Raw genomic sequence first — 16,861 nt, 5'->3', positions numbered from 1 at the left:
TCTGGCAGCACCAGTCTAGATGTTCTAATGTCCATTCACATTGAACAGAAAGCAGTATTAAAACTAGGTGGGGTAGAATTGAATATTGATCAGAAAAATTGTGAAGTTAAACTTAAATTCCTTGATGTTCTTTGTTTCTTATATTTGACATTTCAGGTCAATCAGTTCAAGGAAAGTCTCGCGAGCATTCAAATAAAACAGCTCCTGAACTGAAAGGTCAAAGGGGTGCTGAACTGACAACAACAGATGAAAGTTCTCCATCAAAGGGGAGGACAAGTTGGTTTAAATTTCCAAAAATTAACTTTTCCTCACCGTGGAAGAAAGGAAAAGCCGCTGATGATGAAAAACAAACTGCACATGAAATTCCAACTTCGAGCACAGAACCAGTGACTGATGTGAAAGCTGATGGCCAGGATTCTTTACCTACAGATGAAGTAACACCAGCAACTATGCCTACATCAAAAGAAGTAGTGGTTGAGGATACTGATGATGGCACAACTCAAATAGTAACAATGAAATCTAAAGACCCTGATACCATAGCCGGAGGCGCATACGTGGTAACACCCAGTCAAGTTGTGACATCAACCGCCAGAACTGAGCTTGCCTTGCTGGAATCAGGTGATTTCAGAATAAATGTCCAGTCAACCAAAGCAAGTAAACCAGAACCTTCTCATCAAGGCCATGTTCCAATCTGTGAAACTTCATCTGAGCCTCATCAAGTTATTCTGACTGGAATGAAAATTACAAAATCAAATGATAAACAAAGCACCCCAAAACCAGGAATCCCTCAAAGTTTTAACCTACCAATATCCCCACCACCTGAAGGCACAACACACACACATCCAACAGAACATTCCACAGTTGTCACCAAAGAATCGCTCATTGAAGAACAAGCTACCAGTGGGACAGCTGAATTGTCTGAATTCCACTTTCCCAAATCAGATGACACTGTATCTGCCACCCTTACTAAGAAATATACCAAAACAGGAGGAACTGTAGTTGTCTTAACTGAGCGTTCCGTATTACAAAGGGATATCGCTCCTGGAGCAATGGCTACTGATGATACATCGGCTGTTTTTGGAAGAATGGGAGAAATGATTCAAAGTGAACAAAAACAGTTCTTTGAAATATCTCAACCTACATCTGTTTCCATCTCTATAAGCAAGTCTGAGACAAAAGAAATTAAAAACACAACAACTAAGGAATAAGCATGCATGGACAGCTTTGTTCATAATGGTGATATGATGCTTTTACACAGTGGTTACCTTTGCTGTTTGCTGTATTTAACTAAATAACTACTTGATTATTCCATGCAAGAGAGGTGTTTTACAGAGCAATAAGGATATTTCATTTTGCACTGAGTGTTAAAGATCACAATTTCAAACTATGATGACACTTGCTTCAATAATAACAAATTCAGAACTAAAAATAAAATTCAATAAATTATACATCACTTTGCATATTTTTGTCTATAGGCTGCTCAAAAGTTATGTTTGATTCAAATATAATGGGGACAACATTCATGCCTTTAAATCACTATTTGGTGGCGCACACCTTACCTATGGTTTTCAGTCAATAAGAATGGTAACTTTATGTCTTCACATTACTTAATCCTTTCTGAATAATCATTTGCATAGTTAGTATCATTAAACTTAAGTGTTAATAAGGATTACAATCTCAATATGATTTGTACATTCAAGTTTTTAGGCAAAGATAACTGAAACATGAATAAAGAGTAAATATGAAAGAATTAAGATTTTATCAGAAAAGAACCTTAAACATCGACAATCCATCTCCAATGAAAAGCACCTTTAACTTCAATTATCTTAAAGTTCGAAACAAGTAACATTTAAGAAATATGCCACACTGACCTAAGTGGTATAGTATAAGACATACCATAATAAACTATTCTTGACCTTATCAAGCTAAGTTACAATAATGGTCAGGAAGGGAATACTTTCAGTCTAAAGAAAGCATCCATTGCCAGCATCAAACATTTTCACCTGCGGAGATACTTTTTTCACTCAATTAACCTCAGCATTTAGAAACATATATCACAGTGCGCCGGTAATATATTTTGATTTTTGTCATTATTTATCACTGAGCCTATCTAAGTGACATTGTCAATTGTTGTCAATTTAGGAGTAATTTCCTGCTTTTGCCCCAAGACCACTAGGATTCATTTCATATAGAATTCTTATAACCAGAAGGTAGAAGACACTTTCATCACGTCTGTCTTGAATCCAGGTCTCAGAGGGGGCTTAATCCACTGCACTGCTCAATTTGTACAACATAATATTTCTCCAACAATTATCATGGGCTTTATGCCATTGATGTAGTTCTTGTTATACATGATGTCATAAAACACATTTAAAGCACGCATGTGAAAAACACACAGTAAAAATGCCACAAATAAGGATTCATCACTCAAGTATTTAAATTCAAAATGGCAATCAAGCTCAGTATATGGAATTCTAATGCATTTCTTCTCCTGGAAATGGTAAAAAAATGTGTCCAAATATGTGTGAATAATTTTGCTGTAAATATGATTAACTGAAATTTGTAATCTGGAAGCTGCTGTTGATTCATGCCACAATTACTGTGGAGTATTACACATATGGAATATTGATTTCGCTTTGCTAAGTTTTCTTACAATTGCTAACTTTGTGTATGTATCATCAATAAAATATCCGTTTAGACATAAAATTTGGAAGATTGCTTAGTATGGTTGAAGAGACAACTCTGCACAGAATGTTAACAAATCTGATGGTTTGAGAATGCAAGATTGCGGTTTTGGGTTGTAGGGGTGCTGGGGTGCCAACAGCTTGTTGACAATCTGTTTGTCGGTGGAGTGACCTTTGCTATTTAACTCATAAATATCACTGCCTGGTTTAGCATACAACCCCTGAGTCCAAGCATATTGATGACCCATACTTAAGAAAAAAATTTCCTTCTGTTTCAAGAGGATATGATGAGAATCAGAAAAGTTCCATTGTAATTTTACTTCAGAAGCTTCATCAATCACCAGAATAGAAGTACAACAGAAGTACAATAGAAGCTTGTTCTCTATTTCATGGACTGCTTTTGAAGATCCTGCTGTCAGTTGTGAGGTTTTGCATAGAATTATGGATCCCCAGAGTCAGGAGTAAAGGCCAGTAAACAGCTGAAGAGTGATCTCTCACATTCAATGCAAGAAGAATCACAGGGAGCCTGAGGAGGACAGGGAATGTGAACAGTTTCCCACTTTCAGTTTACTGCTCAATATCGTCCTGCAACCAGCTGCGAATGTGATCCTATGGTCACCTCAGCGGGTCATTTTATAAAGCGTGTTAGCAAGATTAACTTGTCTCTGTTACTTTAGATTGTAGAGTAACTTGTGAATAGCATGGCAGGTAAGGGAAAGATAAATTTCTAAAATAGAAAAAATGTTTCTGCCAGCAGATTCCTGTATATTATCTAATTTCAAACTCTTGGAAAGATGAAAGGTGTTATTCTACATTAATTTGATAAATCATTTTTTGTTAATCAAATATTTTTAAAAATGCATGTTTGCGACAATTCAGCATTTTCATTTTCCACAATTGTTCAATGATTCTGTACAATGTAATCAGTAACACCTCTAGTAGAAGGAATGCTTGTCGGTTCAGGGCCATTTGAAGTTTGAAAAGTTTTTGTTCATTCCCCCAAGTCACTTCATGTTTGTGGTAAGCAAATAGATATCATGAGTAGCATTTTTCCAGCTGCTCAGATTTCTGACAGAGCACGTGAACATGTATGACTGTACTCCAAGTCAGTGATGTTTAACAGTTTGAAATATTACTCATTCATTGAAATATTAATTGAAGGCTTTTCAATGGTTACAATAGTAGTGCAATGTAATTGAGATGCAGTAGTGATGGGAAACGTTCATTCCCATGATAAATTGCTTAATTTAGCCATACCACAGGAGAGAGAGAAACCAGATGGACAAAGGCCCTTCTTCACAGGGAGAGAGATCTGAAGGACGAGCCATCTCAGCTATTTTGTAGCTTAAATTATTTTAAGTTTATACTCATATACTTACCTTCTGTTAAACAGCAAGCACGACTTTGCACTGCATGCCAAAGAGGAACAGTATACACTCAGTTTATCATGATGTATTTACTAGAGTTCTCAGAACTGCCATGTGCTCCTCCCTTTCCATTAGGTTCCAATAAGAATAACAAATACTCCCATTAGGCCATGTGAGTTTCTTGGTCATTCAGTGTATGTAAATGTTGCTCCTGAGCCAGCAATTATTGCCTATCTCGAGATGCCCTTGAGAAGGTGGTGGTGAACTCCCTTCTTTAAACCATTGCAGGCCATGTGCCATTCAGGAGGGAATTCCAGGATTTTGATCCAGCCACAGAGAAAGATTATTAACATTTCAAAATCAGGCTGGTGGGTAGCTTAGTAGGGAAATTGGAGGTGCTAGTGTTTCTATTGTATCTGCTGCCATTGTCCTTTGAAATAGTAATTTTTGTGGGTTTCTGGGGTGCTGTTGAAGCTACACTTACTCAGGCATACTCTGTTTGTAGATGGTGGATCGGCTTTGAGGAAACAGGAGGTGAGCGAACTGCTGCAGGATTCTGAGCCTCTAATCTGTTCCCATAGCCACTGTATTAATGTGACTAGTCCAGTTCAGTTTATGGTGAAAGTGAGGACTGCAGATGCTGGAGATTAGAGTTGGGAGTGTGGTGCTGGAAAAGCACAGCAGGTCAGACAGCATCCAAGGAGCAGGAGAATCGACGTTTCGGGAAAAAGCCCTTCATCAAGGAGGGCTTTTGCCTGAAACATCGATTCTCCTGTTCCTCAGATGCTGTGCTTTTCCAGCACCACACTCCCAGTTCAATTTATGGTCAATGGTGACCCCTAGGATGTACATAGTGAGAGATTCAGAGATGGTAATGCCATTGACTGTCAAGGAGAAATGATCAGATTCTCTCTTCTTGGAAATGGTCATTGCCTGATATTTGTGTGGCATGAATGTTACTTGCCACTTGTCAGTCTGAGCTTAAAAATGTGTTGCTGGAAAAGTGCAGCAGGTCAGGCAGCAACCAAGGAGCAGGAGAATCGACATTTTGGGCATAAGCCCTTCTTCAGGAATGAGGAGGGTGTGCCAAACAGGCTAAGATAAAAGGTAGGGAGGAGGGACTTGGGGGAGGGGCGTTGGGAATGCGATAGGTGGAAGGAAGTTAAGGTGAGGGTGGTAGGCCGGAGAGGGGATGGGGACGGAGAGGCCGGGAAGAAGATTGCAGGTCAAGAAGGCGGTACTGAATCTGAGGGCTGGGACTGAGAAAAGGTGGAGGGAGGGGAAATGAGGAAGCTGGAGAAATCTGCATTCATCCCTTGTGGTTGGAGGGTTCCTAGGTGGAGGATGAGTCGCTCTTCCTCCAGGCATCGTGTTGCCATGGTCTGGCGATGGAGGAGGCCAAGGATCTGCGTGTCCTTGGCGGAGTGGGAGGGGGAGTTAAAGTGTTCAGCCACGGGGCGGTTGGGTTGGTTGGTGCGGGTGTCCCAGAGGTGTTCTCTGAAACGTTCCGCAAGTTTCACCAACCAACCCAACTGCCCCGTGGCTGAACACTTTAACTCCCCCTCTCACTCCGCCAAGGACATGCAGGTCCTTGGCCTCCTCCATCGCCAGACCATGGCAACACGACGCCTGGAGGAAGAGTGACTCATCTTCTGCCTAGGAACCCTCCAACCACAGGGGATGAATGCGGATTTCTCCAGCTTCCTCATTTCCCCTCCTCCCACCTTTTCTCAGTCCCAGCCCTCAGACTCAGCACTGCCTTCTTGACCTGCAATCTTCTTCCCGACCTCTCTCTGGCCTGTCACCCTCACCTTAACCTCCTTCCACCTATCGCATTCCCAACGCCCCTCCCCCAAGTCCCTCCTTTATCTTAGCCTGCTTGGCACACCCTCCTCATTCCTGAAGAAGGACTTATGCCCACAGCGTTGATTCTCCTGCTCCTTGGATGCTGCCTGACCTGCTGTGCTTTTCCAGCAACACATTTTTAAGCTCTGATCCCCAGCATCTGCAGTCCTCACTTTCTCCTACTTGCCAGTCTGAATCTAGATATTGCCCAGGACATGGACTGCTCCAGTTTCTGAGCCGTCATGAGTGGTGTTGAACATTGTGCAATCAGGCTTAAACAACAGAATTTCTGACCTTATGACAGAGGGAAAATCATTGATGAAGCAGCTGAAGATGCTTTGGCCTAGAACATAACCCTCAGGAATTCCTGTAGAGATGTGCTGTAGTTGAAATGATTGACCTCCAATAACCAAACCTGGCTTCCTTCATGCGGGGTATGACTCCAACCAATGAAAAGTTTTCTCCCAATTCACTTTCTCTCCAGTTTTGCTGGGACTCTTTAATGTCATGCTTGGTCAAATGCAGCCTTGATGTCAAGGGCAGTCACACTTACCTCATCTCTTTTGTTCATGTTTGAACCAAGGATGTAATTAGATGAGGAGGTGAGTGGTCATGGCAGAATCCAAACTGAATATCATTGAGCAAATTATTGCTAAGCAAGTGCTCTTTGATAGCACTGTTGATGACACTTTCCATCATGTTCGACAATTGATTGATGGGGCAGTAATTGGCTGGATTAGTTTTGTCTCACTTCTTTTGTACTGGACATACCTAACCAATGTGCTAGTGCTGTAGCTACAAGGCTAGGGAAGTGGAAAGTTCTAGAGTGCAAGTCTTCAGTACTAATGTTTGAATGTTATCAAGTTCCAAAGCCTTTGCACTATCCAATGTCTCCAGCCACTTGATATTACATGGAATGAATTGAATTGGCTGAAGATTGACATCAATGAAATGGAGAACCTCTGGGTGAGGTCACTTGACACCTTTGGTTAAGGTTTTTGTAAGTGATTCAGCCGGATCTTTTGCCCTGATATTCTGGCCCTATCATTGAGAACGGGGATATTTCTGGAGCTTTCTTCACCAGTGAGCTGTTTAACTGTCTGAACCCATTCATGACAAGATGTGGCAGGATGGCAGAGTTTAAATCTGATCTGTTGGTGTGGGATCGCTTAGGTCTGTCTATCACTTATTGCTTATGCTGTTTGGCATGCAAGCAGCCCTGTAGCTTCATCAGGTTAATGCCAAATCTTTTAAGTAGGTCGAGTACTGTTCCTGGCATGCTCTCCTATACTCTTCATTGAGATATTTATGTTTATCACAAATTAAGAAAACTTTTAAAAAGTACAACATATATTACTCGATCTCAAACCTTTTCAACAAACATAATTGGGGCTGAATGTTTGAATTTTAAGTTAAAGTGATATATTGAGTAAGATACATAGCAGAAAATGTGTTGCTGGAAAAGTGCAGCAGGTCAGGCAGCATCCAAGGAGCAGGAGAATCGACATTTCGGGCATGAGCAAGATTTTAAGATACATAGCTTACAGTAACTTTTGTCATGTTTATCTGATTAAATATGCAACTGGCCTTTTTGTTTACCTTGTTGTGGAATCACATAGCAGGAAAGGCAGATTGCTCACCACTGCCAGGATCTTCTGGCACCATACTTAAAGCCCAGCTGTACACTTCTTCAGATGCTGCAAACCAGGGATTGGGCCTTGTATTGCGTTACTTTACAGCTGAGCACATGGTCCAGAAAAGGATGCCATCACCCACCTAGCTGTACCTTCAGGGATGAGAGGTGATGGTGGATGGGGTGAGTGAGAAGACGGTAAAGCTTTATCCCGCTGACCATGTCATCAGACACATCCATTCTGAACTAAGATTGTGATCCAGGTCAGTGCTGTGCCATTGGCAAAACAAACTCTCCATAGTGCAAGAGAAAAGGTCAATGAACTTCCACATTTTGCAAGGGTAAGTGCCACTGCTCCCACTCACTCACAGGGCCTAACTCTGCCACCATACATGCCTCTCACCTAGGTTCAGGAATTACAATTGTCACTATTGTATGCAAAATGTTCACTCAATGGCTCTTACCCAGAGCATCCTCCCAAACTATTAACTATTCCCATTCTCTGCACTTCTTTCTCCACTCACTAGGTCCATCACACCACCTCTTATCCTCCTGAGTCACCACATCCATCCACTGACAGCATACTCAATTCCTCCCTTTGTCTCACACTGCAGGAAAAGCTGGCACACAACTGGGTTGAGAGGGCCAAGACTGATGGTGGCATGGTGGACATCATCACTCCATTTGAAGAGAAAATTCATAAAATTAGCTGACAAATACCATCTCCGCTCATGTGGAGACAGACAGACCTCAATGTGCAACCAATGTTGCACTGCCAGTACCACCAGTATCAACTCAATCTTAACCTGCATAAATTTTTCCCTCTTAGAACAATTCATTCCCTCTGTTCTCTTAAGCAGGCACTAATGGATCCCAGGGAACATCAGACAAAAATAAGCCAGCACTGGAGATCTGAGTTTTGACTCCAGCTCTCCACATCTGAGGAGGAAGCACTGAACATGGAGGATGTACAGAAAGGCTTTCACCTGTACCCTCCAGCAGCTTGAAGGATTTTAACCTCGGTAGGGTATTGTATCTGGGTTAGACTCAGGAGCACAATATGGTGAGTACATCGCTGACGTGCCTCCATGGTTGGTTAACAATGAACTGACCCCAGTTACTGACACTCAGACTTTTGCCAAAGACAAGACAAATGCTCAGCACCGGGGCAGAAGACGATCCTATGGCCTTGGCCATTATTTCTTGGTCAAAAATGCAAAGATAGGCTCAGGATTTGTCAGAGGCACTTAGTAAATTGGAATGAAGGATGGAGGAGGCCCCCAATGTATCACTGCCCTGCTATCTCTGGCATATGTGTGTCTGCCTGTTTCTGTGGACAGGTTATTGGCCAATCTGGAGGGTCAGGTCCTGCAAACTCAGTCTCTGTTAGATATACACATGGACCTGCACTCCATCACTCTAGCCATAGGTGTTCAGCATCAATGGCAAAACAAAAGGGAGACAAAGGATCTCAATCTCAATCTATGTGCATCTTTCTCTCAGAAAGACTCGATGTTACATTCAGGAGCACCCTAATAAACACTGCTCCACTTTAACTTATGGACATGGCCATTTGGCTGAAGTACATGCAGTATGTTTGCCACATAAGCTACCAGTACATGTTATAAGTGTGAAATTGACACTGCTTGGTGCTGAACAGCAACATGTTCACCTCTTGACTGTTCATGGCTAACCTCCATGACAAGTTGCCTGCCTCTCCCTCTGCATCAAAGAACAATGCAAGTCTGAGAGTCTGGCAACTTCCAACTAAGTACAAAGTGAGTGAGTGTTAAGATTGAAAGTTAACAGCCATATACTACATCCCTCCTATTTAGATGCATATTTTATCGCTGCACACAAAGCAAATTGGCAGAAGAGTGTAAGTTCTAGGTAGCTCTGAGCTCCAAAGTAAAGCCCTGAAGGGTGTGAAGTGGTATGGAAATTGGACCGAGAGCAGTCATGGTAATGTGATAAGGCTGGCTGTCTGCTGTTGCCTAATTGCATGAGTAAGGGTTTAGGAGAATCATGTTTATGGAGCATTGCAATGAAGACAGAGTTAGACTGAGCAATCAGTGAACTCCAGTTCCTCACTATCTCATTACAAAAACCACCTCTGTTTCTAGCTATCACAGAACAGACATCAGCTCAATGCCAGGGAAGTGATGGATACTTGTACAACCAGCACAAAGCGTAATAGGGCACAGATCTCCTTATTAGAGGCAGCATCCAGGTGGTCCACTGCCCATTCTGAGAGGTTCACAAGCAATATTGGAAAGGTGACAACTTGAGCAAGCTGTACTTCCACCAGTTTTTGGTAATAAGCTCCTTACATATGCGCATCAATTGTAGAACTGTATCATTTTCAGGTGGGCAGAGTGTGCACAGCATGCTCGCTTTGTACTAGACTGTGAGGCACCCAGCTATCGGTGGACATTCAACAAATGTGCTATGCAGAATTTTGAGGAAGGCAGCGGATACAACACTTTGTGATCAGTTCTAGCTATTTCCCCTTCAAGATTGTCTCCCTGACCTGCCTTCCATAGGATCCCTACAGTATGACAACAGGCCATCCAGCCTATCAAGTCCACATAGACCTTCTAAAGAGCATCTCACCCAGTACCACCCCCTCATCCAAACACTGTAAACACAGATAGTAAAGAATCATTTCCTTCCAAAACCCGATTAATCAAATTAGTTTGGGTCTCCTGCTGTCAGTTCCCTGACTTAATACCCACATTTTTGTTGATGTCAAAATCCTACCATTTACAAAGCTCCACTTGTGTGAATTGTTACCGACAGTAAGTAACATGAGGAAAGGTCTGAACTGATTCAACAGTCAGCACTGCAACTCATTCCCTGAAGATTCCCAAATTTCTATTTACCTGAGAGAACACTGATCAAAACTAAAAAATAGGAAAAAGAAGAACAAGTGAAAGACTTTGCATTCCAGAGGAATTCAATAAACAAATCAAAATTTTTACCATTACCAGAGTGGCTAACATGATTTCATAAATTCTGTAACAAGATTTCATTAATATAACCTAGGAAAGGGCTCAGATCTTGAGTCAGTTCAGAAAAAACATTAAATCATAGCAGCCCTGACCAATCAGATGCCTTGTTTTGTTTGGCATACTTACTGTAATCCTTTGAAGTGCATCAATCTGTATTAATACCTAATATGGATTGAAGGCCAGTCGACTGCTTTTCATGAGTAAACTTGGCAGACTTAGGCAGCACGAATCATGTGAAAATGTTGGACTCCTCTGCATCTCTACACCAAACTGTACAGTTCTGCTGTTGATCTTTTTCAGAATTCTTGTCACTATTACCAAGTTGGAAACAATGCAAAACTGCAACCAGCTCTGAAACTTCTAACTTGCATGTGTTCTTGCACAAAACTGCTAAATAAGGAAATTCAAAAATACATTCTGAAGAGATGTTGCTTCTTTTATAAATGGGGAAGTCCATTTTTAGTAATGAGTGTTTAGCAAGATATTCTCAACTAATATATTTACTTTTTTAAATAGCCGTTGTAACAACATTGCACAGTAAATAAGAAAGCCTTTAAGAATGAGATTTCTTATTGTTGATTCCTTCTCACATGCGCCAACTACTCAGTTAACCCCTGTACATTTGCAGAGTGTAGAATGAGGCTGTGTGTGCTGAATCATAAAAAGATATTAAACTCGAGAATATAAACATTTTATAAATCATTTGTGTCACTCATGACCAAATTAGGTATGTGGCACTTCTGCTAACACTTACTCGTAATTCGGATGACCTCCCTCAAGATCATACAAAATCAGAATCAGCCCAAACCTTTAAGTCTCTGGATTGTTGGAGACAGAGTTTATGACTGAAAACTCACATCAGGGCTCCATGGAGGTTCTAATGTTTGGACAAATATAGGAATTGCCCAGAACATTTCAGATTGACAATATTTCCAAGTCAGAAATTTGAGACAGTATTTATCTTCATAATTGTCCAGGAAATGTTAACCAGTTTAAAACTTGGTCTAACATCTGAGTAACTGCAACTATACCACTGACCCTTAACCATCCCCACTCTCCAACTACCCTCCAGCTTGACCTACCTCTCAACCACCCAATTATCCACTCGCCCACCTCAGGCATCTTCCTACTGTCACATTTAATCACCTCCCTTACCTACCTACTTCTCCCAGCTACCCAGTGATCCAACCAGCTACCCATCTCACCCACTGATTCAAGCACTGACCTAGCCACTTCCTCATCCATACTGATAGAATATTACAGTTACTGCTGTAGAAAGGGATTGCCTCCTGTCTTCTCCTGATGATATCCACTCCTGCGGCTTTCCATGGGGTGGGTGTGAGCTAAACATTTCTGTCAAATCCGGAAGGTTTTTGTCACACTAACAAATATGCTCTAATAATCAAGCACTCATTTGGGATGAATTAACTCTGTGGCCTGATTTCTTTAAGACAGCAAAACACCTTGTCAGTTATAATGCAGACATTGTTCCTGTGTGTCCTGTCTACTCAAGCCGGCCAGACAGGGTGGTGGGTGGGGGTTGCAACATTGTATATACGCAGCATTTAGAGTCAGTGCTTATTTTAAAGATAAGTACACATACGACATCAACCTTTCTTCCAAACCAAAATCAACTGGTTTAAAGAACAAAGAGCTTGCTTGTCTCTATAATGTGTCAGTGGTTTCTTGAGACATCTGGATCTCATGATGATGATTTTGTCTGGAGATGTAGTTGACTCCCATTGGATCATTGGGGTTTGCTTTGTAGTAAGCACAAATTCTACAAGAGAGACAGTTTGCACCTTAATAGGTTAGGAACCAGCATTCTGGCAGGCAGGTTTGCTACTGCAACACAGCTACGTTTAAACTAAGTAGCTGGGGGGAGGGGACAAACTGGATGTTTAAGAAGGAAATTGGAGGGAAAGTTAGAACAAGGGAAGTCAAGAAAGACAACTGTATAAGTGAGGCAGAAAACTCAGAAAGGGATCATACTGTAAGGTTGAGTGAAATAGGAGTTGATGGGAAGGGTGAGGGCAGTAACAAATTAAAAATACTATACATGAATGCACGAAGCATTAGAAATAAGATGGATGAGCTTGAGGCTCTTTTGGAAATTGGCAGATATGATATTGTGGGGATAATAGACGTGGCTTCAAGTGGACAGGGCCTGGGAAATGAATATTCAAAGCTACACGTGCTATCATAAGGACAAACTGATGGGCAGAGGGGGTGGGGTGGCCATCTTGGTAAGGGGTGATATTCAGTCCCTTGTGCGGAAGGACCTAGAATCAGGGGATGTAGAGTCAGTATGGATAGAGCTGAGAAATACTAAGGGTAAAAAGACCCTCTTGAGAGTTATCTAGAGGCCCCCAAACAGTAGTCTGGATGTCGGATGTAAGTTAAATCAGGAGCTGAAATTGGCCTGTCGCAAAGATGTTACTACAGTTGTTATGGGGGATTTCAACATGCAGGTAGACTGGGAGAATCAGGATGGTATTGGACCTTATGAAAGAGACTTTGTGGAGTGCCTCAGAGATGGATTCTTAGAACAGCTGGTGTTGAAGCCGACCAGGAGGAAGGCAATTCTGGATCTGGTATTGTGCAATGAACCAGAATTGGTCAGGGACCTCGAAGCAAAGGAGCCATTTGGAAGTAGTGACCATAATACAATAAGCTTCAATCTGCAATTTGAGAGGGAGAGGGTACAGTCGGAAGTGACAGTACTTCTGTTGAATAAAGGGAACTATGGAGCTATGAGGGAGGTGCTGACCAAAGTTCAATGGTGCAATATCTTAGCAGGGATGACAGTGGAGGAACAATGGTGGATATTTCTGTGTATATTGCAGAAGTTGCAGGATCAATTCATTCCAAAAAGGAAGAAAGATCCTAGGAGGAGGCATGGGTGGCCATGGCTGACGAGGGAAGTTAAGAAACATATAAAGTTAAAAGAGAAAAAGTATAACATAGCAAAGATAAGTGGGAAAATGGAGGACTGAGAAGCTTTTAAAGAACAACAGAGGATTACTAAGAAGGAAATACGCAGAGAAAAAATGAGGTATGAAGGTAAACTGGCCAATAATATAAAGGAGGATAGTAAAAGTTTTTTTAGGTATGTGAAAGGCAAAAAAATGGTTAGGACTAAAATTGGACCCTTGAAGACAGAAACAGGGAAATATATTATAGAGAACAAAGAAATGGCAGAAGATTGAATTGGTACTTCAGATCTGTGTTCACTGGGGAAGACACAAGCAATCTCCCTGAGGTAACAGTGGCTGAAGGACCTGAACTGAAGGGAATTTATATTTGCCAGGAATTGGTGTTGGAGAGACTGTTAGGTCTGAAGGTTGATAAGTCTCCGGGGCCTGATGGTCTACATCCCAGGGTACTGAAGGGGGTAGCTTGAGAAATCGTGGATGCGTTGGTGATTATTTTCCAGAGTTCGATTGATTCGGGATCAGTTCCTGCAGATTGGAGGGTGGCTAATGTTATACCAGTTTTCAAGAAAGGTGGGAGAGAGAAAGCAGGAAATTATAGACCAGTTAGTCTGACCTCAGTGGTGAGAAAGATGCTGGAGTCTATTATAAAGGATAAAATTACGACACATCTGGATAGTAGTAACAGGATAGGTCAGAGTCAGCATGGATTTAAGAAGGGGAAATCATGCTTGACTAATCTTCTGGAATTCTTTGAGAATGTAATTCTGAAGATGGATGAGGGAGATCCAGTAGATGTAGTGTACCAAGACTTTCAGAAAGCTTTTGATAAAGTCCCACATAGGAGGTTAGTGAGCAAAATTAGGGTGCATGGTATTGGGGGCAAAGTACTAACTTGGATTGAAAGTTGGTTGGCTGATAGGAAACAAAGAGTAGTGATAAACGGCTCCATTTCGGAATGGCAGGCAGTGACCAGTGGGGTACCGCAGGGATCAGTACTGGGACCGCAGCTTTTTACAATATATGTTAATGATATAGAAGATGGTATTAGTAATAACACTAGCAAATTTGCTGATGATACTAAGCTGGGTGGCAGGGTGAAATGTGATGAGAATGTTAGGAGATGACAGGGTGACCTGGACAAGTTAGGTGAGTGGTCAGATGCATGGCAGATGCAGTTTAATGTGGATAAATGTATGGTTATCCACTTTGGAGGCAAGAACAGGAAGGCAGATTACTATCTAAATGGAATCAATTTAGGTAAAGGGGCAGTACAGAGAGATCTGGGTATTCTTGTACACCAGTCAATGAAGGTAAGCATGCAGGTGCAGCAGGGTGTGAAGAAGGCTAATAGCATGCTGGCCTTCATAACAAGAGGGATTGAGTATAGAAGCAAAGAGGTTCTTCTGCAGCTGTACAGGGCCCTGGTGAGACCACACCTGGAGTACTGTGTGCAGTTCTGGTCTCCAAATTTGAGGAAAGACATTCTGGCTATTGAGGGAGTGCAGCGTAGGTTCATGAGGTCAATTCCTGGAATGGCGGGATTACCTTACTCTGAAAGACTGGAGCAACTGGGCTTGTATACCCTTGAGTTTAGAAGACTGAGAGGGGATATGATTGAGACATATAAGATTATGAAAGGACTGGACACTCTGGCAGCAGGAAACATGTTTCCGCTGATGGGTGAGTGCTGAACCAGAGGACACAGCTTAAAAATACGGGGTAGACCATTTAGGACAGAGATGAGGAGAAACTACTTCACCCAGAGAGTGGTGGCTGTGTGGAATGCTCTGCCCCAGAAGGCAGTGGAGGCCCAGTCTCTGAATTCATTTAAGAAAGAGTTGGATAGAGCTCTCAAGGATTGTGGAATCAAGGGTTATGGAGATAAGGCAGGAACAGGATACTGATTAAGGATGATCAGCCATGATCATATTGAATGGTGGTGCAGGCTCGAAGGGCAGAATGGCCTACTCCTGCACCTATTGTCTATTGTCTATTGTCAATGTGATACAGCCTTTTCTTTCTGATTGTCTTGCCATTTTGTTTTGTTTTCTCGAAAAGCTGGGCCTTTTCCACTTGCTACTTCAGCAGTTGTTGTATTCCCTTCATGTGCTGCGTGAGTTCTCTGACTTTTGCTGGCCTTTGCTGGCATTTTTTCTAAACAACTGTTCCATAGGTGGCTTGCAGATTATTGATGCCTATACAGTACTGTGCACCTCCACCCGTTTTTTTGCCTGTTGGCCACTTCCTTCAGCATTGTTATGGGCTCAAGCTAATCTTTCTGCAGCTGTTCCTGTTCAGTCTGGTCTGTATTATATTCCAATTGATCATATCTTCCTGTGGACTGGCAATCTTTTTCTTTGATTAATGATACGGAACTTATAGCTTTTCTTACTCCTTGCTCTTTCAGCTGTTAGTTCATCTTTGGGAGCTGAGCAGAGGCATCACTTAAATACTTCATCATCTCTGAGACAGTGTTCTCCAAGTTTGGATTTATTCTGAGCCAGTTGTTCAGCCTTTTACTCTCGAAGTTTGGTTTTCTCTCAGCAGTAGAGAGCTGAGATTTTAGTTCAGCTAATTCAAAAGAAAGTGAGGCACCCTGTGTTTTCTTGCATTTTGCAAGTGTCCACTGTTGTTTGTTTTCTGGTTCTGATGTCTGACTGGTTAATATAAGGTCACATCATACAGCAGCCTGGATGGAGTGGACACACAAAAGTTATTACCTCTAGTGGGAGAGACTAGGACCTGAGGGCACAGCCTCAGAGTGAAGGCACGACCCTGTAGAATCGAGATGTGGAGGAATGTCTGCAGCCAGAGAATGGTGAACCTGTGGAACCTGTTGCCACAACAGACTGTGGAGGCCAAGTCATTGAGTGTATTTAAGACATAACTAGATAGGTAGAAGTGGGTACTGCAGATGCAGGAGGTTGGAGTCAAGATTAGAGTGGTGCTGGAAAAGCACGGCAGGTCAGGCAATATCCGAGGAGAATCGACGTTTTGGGCAAAAGCCCTTCATCAGGAATTCCTGATGAAGGGCTTTTGCTCAGAATGTTGATTTTCCGTTCCTCGGATGCTGCCTTACCTGCTGTATTTTTCCAGCACCACTCTAATCTTGACCCATGGCTAGATAGGTGCTTGATTAGTAAGGGGATCAAAAGTTACGGGGAGAAGGTATGAGAAGGGGATTGAGTCATGATTAAATGGCAGAGCTTTGATGGGCTAAATGGCCTAATTCTGTTCCTATATCTAATGGTCTTACGGTCTATATTGGTATATGTGCAATCGCTGGTCTGGCAGCATCAACGTTGTGAACATCTGCAAGGTCCAAATGAACTGATTGTATTTGTACTCCAGCACTATCAATCATGCACATGACTTTAGTGAACAA

The 16,861-nt window shown here is 42.0% G+C and overlaps 1 protein-coding gene across 4 annotated transcripts in view; it reads left to right on the top strand.

The window, feature by feature from the left end:
- Positions 1 to 2,706, top strand: part of LOC140476284 (uncharacterized) — a 105,662-nt gene extending 102,956 nt beyond the window's left edge. For all 4 annotated transcript variants that reach the window (XM_072568654.1, XM_072568653.1, XM_072568655.1 and 1 more), the window contains one exon: positions 157 to 2,706. In XM_072568654.1, the coding sequence (XP_072424755.1) occupies positions 157 to 1,208 (1,052 nt within the window). In that variant the 3' untranslated portion in view covers positions 1,209 to 2,706. The remainder of the gene's footprint in view (positions 1 to 156) is intronic.
- Positions 2,707 to 16,861: the final 14,155 nt, after the last annotated feature.

Source organism: Chiloscyllium punctatum, chromosome 4 (assembly GCF_047496795.1).
Source record: "Chiloscyllium punctatum isolate Juve2018m chromosome 4, sChiPun1.3, whole genome shotgun sequence".
In the NCBI taxonomy this organism is placed as follows: domain Eukaryota; kingdom Metazoa; phylum Chordata; class Chondrichthyes; order Orectolobiformes; family Hemiscylliidae; genus Chiloscyllium; species Chiloscyllium punctatum.
The sequence above is the reverse complement of the archived record's forward strand: the minus strand, read 5'-3'. Positions and strand labels throughout refer to the sequence as shown.